The sequence below is a fragment of the Anguilla anguilla genome, chromosome 5, assembly GCF_013347855.1.
Source record: "Anguilla anguilla isolate fAngAng1 chromosome 5, fAngAng1.pri, whole genome shotgun sequence".
NCBI lineage: Eukaryota > Metazoa > Chordata > Actinopteri > Anguilliformes > Anguillidae > Anguilla > Anguilla anguilla.
The window spans coordinates 24,339,616-24,352,221 of record NC_049205.1 but is presented as its reverse complement, the minus strand read 5'-3'; the positions used below and the strand labels follow the sequence as shown (position 1 = coordinate 24,352,221).

At 39.5% G+C, this 12,606-nt stretch overlaps 1 protein-coding gene across 6 annotated transcripts in view; it reads right to left on the bottom strand.

Moving 5' to 3' along the window:
• Positions 1 to 4,339: 4,339 nt before the first annotated feature.
• LOC118227967 (zinc finger protein 710-like) overlaps positions 4,340 to 12,606 on the bottom strand; it is an 86,501-nt gene continuing 78,234 nt past the window's right edge. For all 6 annotated transcript variants that reach the window (XM_035419084.1, XM_035419080.1, XM_035419079.1 and 3 more), the window contains one exon: positions 4,340 to 4,925. In XM_035419084.1, the coding sequence (XP_035274975.1) occupies positions 4,750 to 4,925 (176 nt within the window). In that variant the 3' untranslated portion in view covers positions 4,340 to 4,749. The remainder of the gene's footprint in view (positions 4,926 to 12,606) is intronic.

The following is a 12,606-nucleotide window of genomic DNA, read 5'->3' as shown; positions in this document are numbered from 1 at the left end:
GCCTGCTATGCCTATTCAATCAGCCATTCATCAACAGCATAGGTTTTGTTGACAGTTGCAGCTGTGTGAACATAATTACATTTAAGATGCACATGCGGTTGGCCTTCATCTGCAAGCATGTAGCTTCAGAACATATTTTCAAGAACTGGGAGGGAAGAATAACTGTGCCTACATTCCACTTCAGTTATTGGCTGATTCCCTTTGAGTTGATTCTCAAATTATAGTAAAAAAATAAATAAAAATTAGCTACTTGTGCAGTTCACTTCAAAAAAAATGAACAAGTCTAATTTGAGCTAAATTAGCTAAATTTAGCAAAATCATTAAAGAAAAAGTTGGTTTTGGTGTGTACACCACATGGTCTGCACAGTCAGCGTTAAAAAAAATGGCTAGACTGAAAATGCCCCAAAAGACAATCAAAAATCATCTACATTCAGTGATGGCTAAACATGACACTGCCCCATCAGCACAGTAGTTGATTTAGTTTCTTGCAGAAATTAGAAGTGTATTTATTTGAAAGGCGCTCTAGGCACCAATATAATTTGTCAGACACAAAGCTGAAACTTAAAACCTGAGAAAAACCCACAATATATGAACGAGCCACTACCTTATGCATGTGTCCTCAACACAGACCTGACCAAAGCTTAAGTTGATGGTTTGATTTCCTGACATTAGGGCAGAGGCTCCCTGCTGCTGTAGGATGACATCACAGACTGGAAGCGACAGCATGGCCCTCGCCAGTTTGGGTGCTAACCTGTTTCCAATACAGTGTTGACAGAATATTGGTACCACCTCTTTTTAATTTGAGGTTTGGTTGTGAAAAATGTTTTCTCCACCAATACATCCCTAAAGTGTCCTCAACAGCACAGTTTACAGGTTTTAAATCAACAATTAGCTGAATGAGCATGACACTAAAAAGTAATGTTAAGATAAATCCTTTGTGTAGAAACTTACTAAGAGCAGAGATACTGTACAGATAGTGCTAAAGCTAGCTAACTATTGGAAAACAATAGGTTTGATGTCAGTTACTGATACAAACAGAAATAAATCAAGTAGCGAGGTAGCTACTAACTGGGTAACTTAGTTAGTTGCAGCTGCTTTGTCGACAAGCATTATGGGTGAAATGGGTGGCAGTGTGGTATAATGGGTAATGGGGCGGCAGTGTATCATAATGGGTAAGGAGCTGGTCTTGTATCCTAAAGATCATAATCCCAGGTTGGACACTGCCATTGGACCCTTGAGCAAGGTACTTAACCTGCATTGCTTCAATATAAATGGATGCAATGTGAATATGTAAAAGTTGTGCAAGTCGCTCTGGATAAGAGCGTCTGCTAAATGCCTGTAATGGAATGAAATGTGCTGTAGCAAAAAATTCAAAAAGAATTCATAAAAAATAAAGTCTGGCTGTGCAGTATCGCTAACTTTCTTGCTTTTTAAAGCTTGGTTATCACAGCCAGCTAATATTAACTCTACTGCAACCTAGCCAGCAATACTGCATTAAGCACAATGATTTTTGCAAAATATCATGCTTGCTACAGCCCATAGCTGTACTTAAAAACAATAGATATGTTCATTGTTTATGTTCATTATGATGACATTACATTTTCTTTTCTACCTAGGAATGAGATGTTCTGCACTCCTTTCTCTACTTTTCAATGTTATACAGTACATGTCCTCTCCTGCACTCAGATGTCAGGCAGCATGCGTGCATACAGGTATGTAGGAAGGGAGGATCTTTGGAGGCAGAGCTGAGGGGACAAGGTGGGAGGTGGTGGAACTTTTTGTTCTTCCTAAATCTAGCTCTCTAACTTGTTTCTCCTTACATACTGCACCTCTAAAGAGAAGTCTGGTCATAATCTAGAATTTGATATGCAATGTGCTTTATATTAATTATTAAACATCCTTAATTAACAGGAAAGTTTCTGAAATAACATGTAAATTCATTATTACACATTAGAACTTATAAGCTGCTGATATGGCAAGAATTGACGGAACATGGTGCATGGTGCTCTCAAACCTGTGTTTCTGTTGCGGTATATTTTGTATATACAGTAAGCTCCATAGTGTTTGGGACAAACACATTTTTTTCTTTATTTGGCTCTGTACTCCATAAATTTGATTTGTAATCAAACCATTCACACATGGTTAAAGTGCATATTCTTAGCTTTTATTACAGGGTTGTTTTATACCTTTTTGTTTCACCATGTAAAATTACAGACTTTTTTATACATAGTACTCCTATTTCAAAGAACCATAATATTTGGGACAAATGGCTTCACAGGTGTTTCTTATTAGACTGGTGTGTTCAATTGATTCGTTCATGCAGGTTTAAAGAACTTTCAGTATCTTGTTTTCATTGCAGGCTTTTGATTGCCTTTGGAGTCTGTTATTGATGTTTGTCAACACGAGGGCCAGAGTTGTGCCAGTGAAAATCCAGGAAGCCATTATGAGGCTGAGAAATAGTTAGTTGCAAAAACAAGATGGCCAGGTTACAGTTTGCTAAGAACTACTTCAAAGAAACTATGGAGTTCTTATAAAAGGTTGTGTGGACAGATGAGACTAAGATTGTATCAGAGTGATGCCAAGGGCAAAATGTTGAGGCCAAAATATAAAAACTGTCCAAGATCCAAAGCACCCCACCTCATTTGTGAAAATTGGTGGTGGGGGTGTTATAGCTTGGGCATGTATGGCTGCCACAGATACTGGCTCCCTTGCTTTCACTGATGATGTAATCACTCACAGCAGCAACAAAATGAATACTGAAGTGTACAGAAGCATTTTATTGGCTCAAGTTCAAGTAAATGCCCCCACACTCATTGGAGGGCACTTCATCCTACAGCAAGACAAATGATCCCAAACATACTGCTAAAGCACCAAAGGAGTTTTTCAAAGCCAAAAACTGAAAAATTCTTGACCTTAAAAGTCATTCACCTTATCTGAATCCAACTGACCATGTGTTTCATATGCTGAAGAGAAAACGTACAGCAACTAGCCCACAAAACAAGCAGGAGCTAAAGATGGCTGCTGTACAGTCCTGGCAGGGCATCTCCAGAAAAGATACTCAGCACAATGTGGGTGATGTCTATGGATCACAGATTTCAAGCAGGCATTGCTTGCAAATGATATGCATATGAAACATACTTTTATTTGCATGCCATTTATATGTCCCAAACATCATGTATAAAAAGTGCAGCAATTTTTGGTGAAATAAAAATGCCTTTTAATAAAGCTGAGAATCTGCATGTGATGTATTTGATGAAATATATACAACTGTGGAGTATAGAGTCAAATCAAGAGAAAAAATGTATCTTTGTCCCAAACATTATGGAGCTCACTGTGTATATATAAACACAGCATAGCTAATTAAAAGGGAATTACACTTTCTAACACTTCTGCTTCTCATGACTGATATTTTCCTTCTAATGAATGTGTCGCCCTTCATTTTTAGATTAGTTATTTCATTTTAAATGTCTAACGTTAGAAACAAAGACCAATTTTTTTTAGCGCAAGTCCACATAGTAGTACGGTTTCCGTTTTTTTCTTCTACTTCGATTTCGTTTCGCGGAAAAATCGAGAAGAAGCGAAGCAAAACATTAACAAACATTAAACAAAGCATTTCAGCTTAGTGTTGAAATCGAACAAACTAACGTTTGCTAGCTTTTGTTTGATGCAATATCGGTGTAATAATGAGGTGCATTGTACCTGGTTGTTATAATGCCCCCGTTAAACTTGCCTTGAAAGCACATTTTCATAATTTTCCACGCGATGCAACTTTGTGCCAGACATGGCTGGATGTAATCAGACACCCGAACATAACAGCCGAAGTAGTTCGCAAACGAGGACTAAGGGTATGCAGCAACTACTTTGAAGGCACCGACTGCCAAGGCGACCGTCTGAAGCCTGGAGCTGTACCCACCATTGGTCGAACTGCTCGAGGTAGGTACTGTGCGGGCTGGCTAACGCTATCGCATCTGTCAGTGATACATAGGATGTCTACCACCAGTTGCAGTTTGTCCTGGGAATAGCCTGTGGTTCCTCTCGGCCCGTTCCTGACTCGCTCTCGCACGATCAGCCTGCAAATTAGCCAGCTCTTCTTCTGTGTATTCCGGCTCGAATCAATAGGGCACAACAATGATCAAAAACAAAATCTCCTTTGTCCTCAGACATTTTCGGTTTCGCTAGCTAGTAGTCATCCAACACTATTTCTATGTCTATGATTTCTACGACCAACCTAATGTTATTGTCTGCAGGTACGCCCACATCAGAAGTCACGCAATGATATGCATCCTCGAGTTCGACACTAAACTGCCTGGGTCTACTTCCTGCATTTGTAAAAGAAAACAACAAAACAGCGTAAAATATTAACATAATGAAATAACTAATCGAAAAATGAAGGGCGACACATTCATTAGGACAATATCAGTCATGAGAAGCAGAAGTGTTATAAAGTGTAATTCCCCTTTAAAGACTCTGCCATCAGGCTTCTCCTTAAAGCTTCTGTTAAACATCAGTGAAATCAATTAAAGCACTACCATTTCCTCAAGTGACTGATTTCTTGGCTCTGTGTAACACAAAACAGATCCAAAATGGCTTCTCCAGTCCACTTCTGATTTTTTCCCTGCAGCAGCTCCATTTAGGACAGAGTAGTTTTATAGTATTAGGGGCCTACATGCCCAATCACTGCCTGTAACAGTCAGTGCTGGTGTTAAAAAAGTTTATTTTCTATCACACTGCCTCAGTGTGCTAGCTGCTTCATGCTGTGTTGTAACGCTCTGTGTCCTTGCTGAAGTTGTAGTATTCCATCTCTTGAATGGCCTCCTCAGAGAGTTTGCCCAATGCTTGTGCCTTGTTTCCAGAAAGATTTTCATGTCCCGCAAAGTCAAAGTTCTCCTCAAAGTCCTCCTGGCCTTCCATGTCAGGAAGAGCATCTGGAAGAGAAACACACACACACACAATTTAGCTCCATATCCCTGCCATGTTCTTTACAGTGTGGGCTCTGGTGCAAAATTTTTTTGTTGGGGCTGCACCCCACCCCCACACCATCACACCCAGACACACACCCTTCTCCTTCATCACACAGGCCTAAATGGTATATTAATCACAAAAAAACTGTTTTAAGTTGAAATGTTTACATTCGCCAAAAGCGTCCTAAAACATTAAGTGATCAGCCCTAATGCTAAAATCAGAGCTTTTATGTAACATGATTAATTTCAAACCATGTCTCCAATTTTGGATCACATACCTTGTTTCACTTTTTCAGCACTTGTCCACAAACTGTGTTTGTACGCAACTGTGTTTTAAACTAGTGTGATTGATAGACTCTGCATTATCATAGTGTAGAGTGTATACTGCTACAATCTCTTACGGGAACAAACAAATGAACGGACGAACAAAACGAAACGAAACATCGCATTTATATAGCACTTTTCCAGACACACAAAGTGCTTTGCAGTGATCACGGGAAACTCACTTCAGCCACCACCAATGTGTAGCACCCACCTGGGTGATGCACACCAGAACACACCCAAAAACATGAGCTGAGGTATTTTTTAGCCAATTAAATCAGGGAATGATTAGGTGGCAAGTTGAGAGAGCCAGGTTTGAATTTAGCCATGACAGCAGGGAACCCCTACACTTCGCAAAGAATGTCATAGGATCTTCAATGACCACAGTGAGGCAAGACCTCAGTTTCCCATCTGAAAGACAGCATCTCCTGCAGCACAGTGTCCCTTCCACTGCACTGGGGCATTGGGGATGGTTTGACCTGATGGAAGATCGCCCCTGTTGGCTCACCAACACCACTCACAGCAGCAACTTAGTTTTCCCAGGAGGTCTCATATTCAAGTATTAACCAAGCCCACACTTGCTTAGATTCAGCCATTAGATAAGAGCTGGGTGCATGGTGGTGTGGCTGCTGGCCATACGATGAATCGAATGTTCATCACATAACTCCAGATGCACTGTGCTGATATGCTGATACACCTTGATAGGGAGCAGACTGACATGCTTGATCAATTTAGGTTCCTGTTTTTTAAAGCTTTTGGTAAATGAAGAAATTTCACTTAAAACATTGCTTTTCAAAAATTAATTTCCTTAGTTTTTACAACAGGAAGTTTAATTAATGGCTGGTATTATTATGCAGGTAAACTACACCGGAACATACCATTCAACACATTCAACACATTATCCTAAAACAAGAATTGGATCATATAGTAGTGTATCAAATGTTTAAATCATATTTCCTACAACACTACACTATATAAGTACATAAGTATAGTACCATAGTGAGAGAAATATCCCACCCACTGTGCCTATGAGACATCAAAAATGTGCATTTACAACATATATGTAATATTATCTTGCTAGCTAGGTAGCAATACACAGTAGCAGAGAGTAAGCTATGTGAGTTAAACACCATTTAGACCATAGAAAACTACTGTTGGTCTTGCTAGCTTAAATGGCTCAGGAGGCTAACTATAGCTAATTCTAGCTACATAACTTGCTGTACCAACCCAATGCTCATAAAAATGAAACACATTGGTATTAGCTAGCTAGTTTCTGGACAATTGCAGGCTAGTATACCAATAACACAATTTTAATACACAAAACAAACTGTGAAAGGGAATTTATTAATGTTTACTGTTAGTGATAGCCATATCAAATTAGTTAAGACAGTCATGTAGTTAGCTAGACATGAGAGTTGGCCACAAAGATCCTACTAAAATTGTCACACAATCTGTAATTATATAGGTAACAGCTAGCAAAAGACTAAACACTAACAAACATTAACAGAAATGGCTAGCTATGTGGTTTTGCTTGCTTTACTGAATCACATTATCACTACTTGAGGGTTTACTACTTTTTATAGAGTCACTGACTGCTTCTGTCTGTATGCCATCTGTTTACTGTTTGCGCAGGCGCTAGACATAACATTCTCACGTACATATACCATAAAAAACCAACACAAACATAAACTACATAGCCAGAAGTATGTAGATACCTGAACATCACACCCATATCTGTTTGTTGAACATCTCATTCCAAAACCATGGGCATCAATATGGAGTTGGTCCCCCCATTTGCTGCTATAACAGCCTCCACTGTTATGGGAAGGCTGTCCACTTTTGGAACATGACTGTGTGGATTCACTTCTATTGAGCCTCCAGGGCATTAGTGAGGTTGGGCAAAGATGTTTGGTGATAACGCCTGGCTCGCAGTCGGCATTCCAATTCATCCCAAATGTGTTTAATGGGGTTGAGGTCAGGGCTCCTTGTAGGCCAGTCAAATTCTTTCCCACAAAACTCAGCAAACTATTTCTTTATAGACCTCAACCACAAAGTAAAGAATTCTCGAAAATGTTATTGTTATTGTTCTTCATTGGAACTAAGGGGCTTAGCCCAAACCATGAAAAGTAGCCCCTGCCCCTCCTCCAAACTTGGTTGGTAATATGCATTCAAGTAGGTAGCTTTCTCCTGGCATTCACTAAACCCAGATTCACCAATCAGACTGCCAGATAATGAAGCATGATTCATCACTCCAGAGAACACGTTTCATGAAGCTCCTGACTAAAAGTTCTTGTGCTGACATTGCTTCCAGAGGCAGTCTGGAACTCGGTAGTGAGTGTAGCAACCAAGGACAGATGATTTTTATGCGCTACGAGCTTCAGCACTCGGTAGACCAGTTCTGTGACCTTGTATGGCCTACCACTTCGCGGCTGAGCTTTTATTGCTCCTCAACCTTTCTACTTCACAACAACAGCATTTACTGTTGAGCAGGCAGCTCTAGCAGGGCAGAAATTTGACAAACTGACTTGCTGGAAACCTGGCATCCTATGACAGTGCCACACTGAAAATCACTGAGCTCTTCAGTATGACCCATTCTACAGCCAATGTTTGTCTATGGAGATTGCATGGCTGTATGCTTGATTTTATGCACCTGTTAGCAATGGGTTCGGCTGAGGTAGCCGGGGTATCCACATACTTTTGGCCATGTTGTGTACCTGTGACTGTCTTCACAGTTATGCAGTAAGATGGGGTTTTAGGTGTTGGACAATAGAGTGTATATAGGATTATAGAAATAGAAATATAGAAACTATAGAGCTACGAAACATGGACGTTATGTTCCTATGACCCCCTACCACTCAGGTTATCGTAATGACATTGGCCTGATGGCACTATAACACAAACATTTACTTTTTAGGCCATAACTTCTGAACCACGTATTCTAGAATCCAGAAAGTTTTTTCTTCCTCAGATTGCGTGGCTCATGCCAAACAAAATGCACATTCCCAATTTAGTTTGTGCCTTCCAAAATTTTATGCCATTTAGACTTTTTTTCAGAAACACAAATGTTTCTCCTCCTATAAAAATGTACCAATTTTCATAAAATTATGTATTTTTGCTCAGCTTACAGAGCTTCATAAAGATATTCTAACACTTCTGAAAATATGGCTGAAATACAAACCAATGAAATTTCAGTGCTCATAATTCCAAAACGGTTTAACAAAGTTATGAAATTTGGTAGATATAATTAAAACATAAAGATTTCACTGAATTCAACCACATGTTGGCGTTATAGAGATCCAAATATTTAAAAACAATATTCCAAAATTCATTAAAAATCACTATTCCTTTGCAGAGATTTCAAACTTGCTACAATCACAAAAGCCCTCATTAGGTCATCACTTTCTTTTTCCTCCAAAAAAATCTAATTGACCATTTAAGTTAAGTTCCAGGGTTTTCCCGACCATAGAAAGGCTTAGGCGCAGCGCCTAAGTGATTTTGCGAAGTGCCTTAAGCCAAATTAACGTAAAAAGGCGCTGACAGTTAGGCTACATATCAGAATGAATGTAAAAATAACAGTGATGCGCTGACAAAAACAAAAAAAAGGAGAGGTGGCTTTATGGTCTTAAACACTCAGCGCTATGATGGCATTATAAATAGAAGCGGGTGATTGATGAGTGTTTTTATGTTTTTATGCATAGTAGGTTAAATGCATTTACAGAATATAGCGTTTTTTCCCAAAAGATGGTGAATCTGGATATAATTGTGCCACCGTGCTAACACATTACTACAGTTGCGGGTCAGGCACTCTTCACGGTAAAGAGAAATTTTAGAATAGCGCTTCCGAATTGCTTGTGTCGAAAGTGTTGCGACGGAAACAGCGATAGATTTACCCACTAGCCACATTTGTCAAAAATGTAAACAAGTAATCCAGTAGCTAGTCAGTTGACGTTACATAAAGATACCTCGCTTGAACTAATGTTAGTATCTAACGTGGCTTGGTAGCTAAACAAAGTTAGGCTGTGTTCACACGTAACGTCTTTTTCTGATGAAAACCGCTGGTCAAAGCGTTTTTTCATATATTAAAAAAAAAACGCTGTTCCAAAATATAGCTGAGAGCGCCTAAGCCCTCTGAAAACCTAGGGAAAACCCTGAGTTCATTTTATTTTGACAACAACAAAATGTATGTGTCATTGTATAATGCAGCACAAAACAAAATGTAAACAAAGGTTTATATATTAAAGCGCAAAACAGTAGGTTTAAACTGGCAACTCCAACATGATAAAAATAAATAAAAAAGAGGGCTTATTATTTAAGTCAGTAGTGCAACCAGAGACTGTAAAAAATATGGACAAAGCTACTGTGACGTCACCCATTGACTCTCCGTGGGTCTCTAAAACACGTTTTGAAGCTCAATGGCGGGCGCGGCCATTTTCTCGATTTGGAGCCAAAACCATAGAGTTAAGCGGTCTTGGGATTTATACAATTTGATTGACAGTCCGGTGCGGAAAAGCCCCTCAACCTGAACGAGGCTAGCTGACTGTCTGCCGTTATGTTTGAAAATATATTATCAGATGTTTACGGAGTTTAATTTCCATCCGTGACTGTACTGTGTCATGTAATCACGTTATATGTATGACATTAAAAATACAATTAGGCTATGTTCAGTTATCTTCAATTTATGTTTCTCAGCAAAACGAATATGCTTAGCTAGCATATCAGCTTGCCAGTGAGCTAGGTAGGCTATCCGTGGTTAGCTCACGCGTTAGCAATATGTACCACAGGGGAAGAACATTGACTACACTGATGGTCAATCAATCGGAGATGTGTAGGCTACTGGTGATTTGACTAGGCAAATTTTCGTATAACTGTCTGGTAGATCTGCTGTTAACCGAGCAAGTTATCGTCGTAGGTTTTCGCCAGTCAGTTAATGAGCCTGCTACTACTAGCTACTCCATCGCCGTTTGTGGTGTTCACTTGCTGGGTGACGCTAGCTGACCGATCGTTCGCAAATCACTTTCTACCGAATAAAAATTAACACTCAGCGGTGATTAACAAATCTACCAAGTATTTTAATAACTGATCTGCAGGCGTGTAAATATGACAACGCACTTTGTATGGCAAGTTTTCCACCTGGTGCATGAAGACAAAAATAATGTAGCCTACGTTGAATTTCTAATTATTATTAGGCTATTATTTTTTTCTTGTAAATCATCAAAACCAATGGAGAAAAGCCAATATACGCAAGGAGCCCCCAGAACCGATTCTGAGAACCACTGTCTTAAATGCCTAGCTTGTCGGTCTCTTAAATGCTAAAAACATGTTCCTTTCTAAATGCCAAGATGGTTAATTTCGTTAAATTCTGTGTGTGTGATTTCATCGTGTGTTGTATATTCAGCAAATTAACCTTGAAACTCTTAATTCGCTTCGTGAAACTGAAAAAGTGTTTATCCCAAAATCGGGATTATAATAGCTTTGTCACATGCGTGAAGCATGGCCCAGGTAGACATTTACGGAATGTACACGACTGACAAGCCGCCAAACACGTTTGACAGATTGAATGTTTGCCGGTTAAGGTTAGCTAGCTAGTCAAACGGCTTGGTAGCCGAAGTTGCGAACTGTTTTAGCACAGGCTACTACTGGACTACCAAATATAGCAAGCTGATTACGCTTTCTGCCAAGTAATTATTTGGTTAAGTAGGCTAAAGGAAATAGTAAAAATGACTCGGCTACCGAAAAACTTAAGAGGAGGATTATTTTATGGTCGTCTAGTGCAGCTGTAAATAGCACACGCGATAATGAAATCACCACGAAATGGGATGCCTGCATTTTCAGACTTAGCACAGGCGGACCGTAGCCGGAGCCGCAATGGCAAGGCCAAGAAGTGCCACCGCCCACCCCAGTGACCATAGACTGTAGCCCCTACTGTAGCATAGTCCTCCGAAGTAATCCGGAAGTGACGCAAGCTGTACCTCATTGGTCCAGAACAAATATTGGCACTGTGCCCAAATGACGCAATAAATCATGAAATCGACCCATGGACAGTCATAAGACCAATAAAATACACATATTATGACTATTTGTTCTTGTGAGAAAAAATTATTGACTTTGTATTTTGATCGCATTTGTACCGTAGACTTACATGGAAACCGGATATGAAAACACCTATACTGGAGCCATCCGTAGTGGCGCTAGTGAGCAACCAGGAACTACAACACCAGGAAATGAGCTTCAAAAACGAAGTCTGGTTTTGGCCGCTTGAGTGCAACTTCAAAATAAAGTTAGGTCTGCATATTAAACAAAGTCAGGGCTGTATGCTTACTTTTTTAGGTGGTAGCACTGGTGCTAGTAACCTAAAAATTTCAGTAGCACAAAGAAAAATTTAGTAGCACACACAGGTGGCGGTCAAACACGTTTTATTGGTCAAAATTCATTTGATATTGGTCAAAAAATTAATTTACTGTTGACTGGCATTTGAACTGTAGTATTTTCAAATCATTCAAGCTTTATTTGCACGTGCGCTTTACTTTGTAACAGCAGAGCAGACGGTCTAACAGCTGCTTACTTTTCAACCTGTGGCCACAAATTAAAGCATTTCTAGAGGTGTTTCTCTGACATGAACATGTAACTATTCTTTAGTATGAACTCCAAAGTGTATTAAATGTCACATCTACATGCATACAGACAAAATGAATTGAATAAAACATTCTTGAAGAGTGTGACATACAGTATTTATGGAACATGAGCTTTTTCCTTTTTCACAAACCATCTTAGCTCAAAATACAGGTCTGCTTTACCTCAATCTTACAAAAATCATCAACAAAAACAAACCTTTTACAACCTCAAAGTACATGTAAAACTGATGTTTAGCTGTCACATACTATTATGAACTCACACAATCATTTTCAGTTGAAGAAAATGTCCCGATGCAGCCAATCAAAACATAAACAAAGCCAGCAAAGGGGCCAAAGTGTTTCAACACAGGAGGAGCCTAACACCAATCATGTAGCCGGCAGGGTGGCCTAGTGGTGAGAGCGAATGTCTGAATGGTTCTTTACAAAATAAAAAACAAAGCAAAAATATAAAATATTAACTACCGAAGAGTACCTTTTCATCTTCGTTGATGTCTGAATAGTTTAAAATCTTCTTGTGGTTGTTGTTCATGTTGTTGTTAGCTGGCGTAGCTCGAGACAGAGCGCAACGCGTCATACTCTGAAAACCACGCCCACTGGAGGGGAAAACAATTGGCGCCACATATGCAACCAAGGGCTGAAACGCTAACAAAATGCCCGTAGCTAGCTAAAAACGTTAGATTTAAACATGTCAA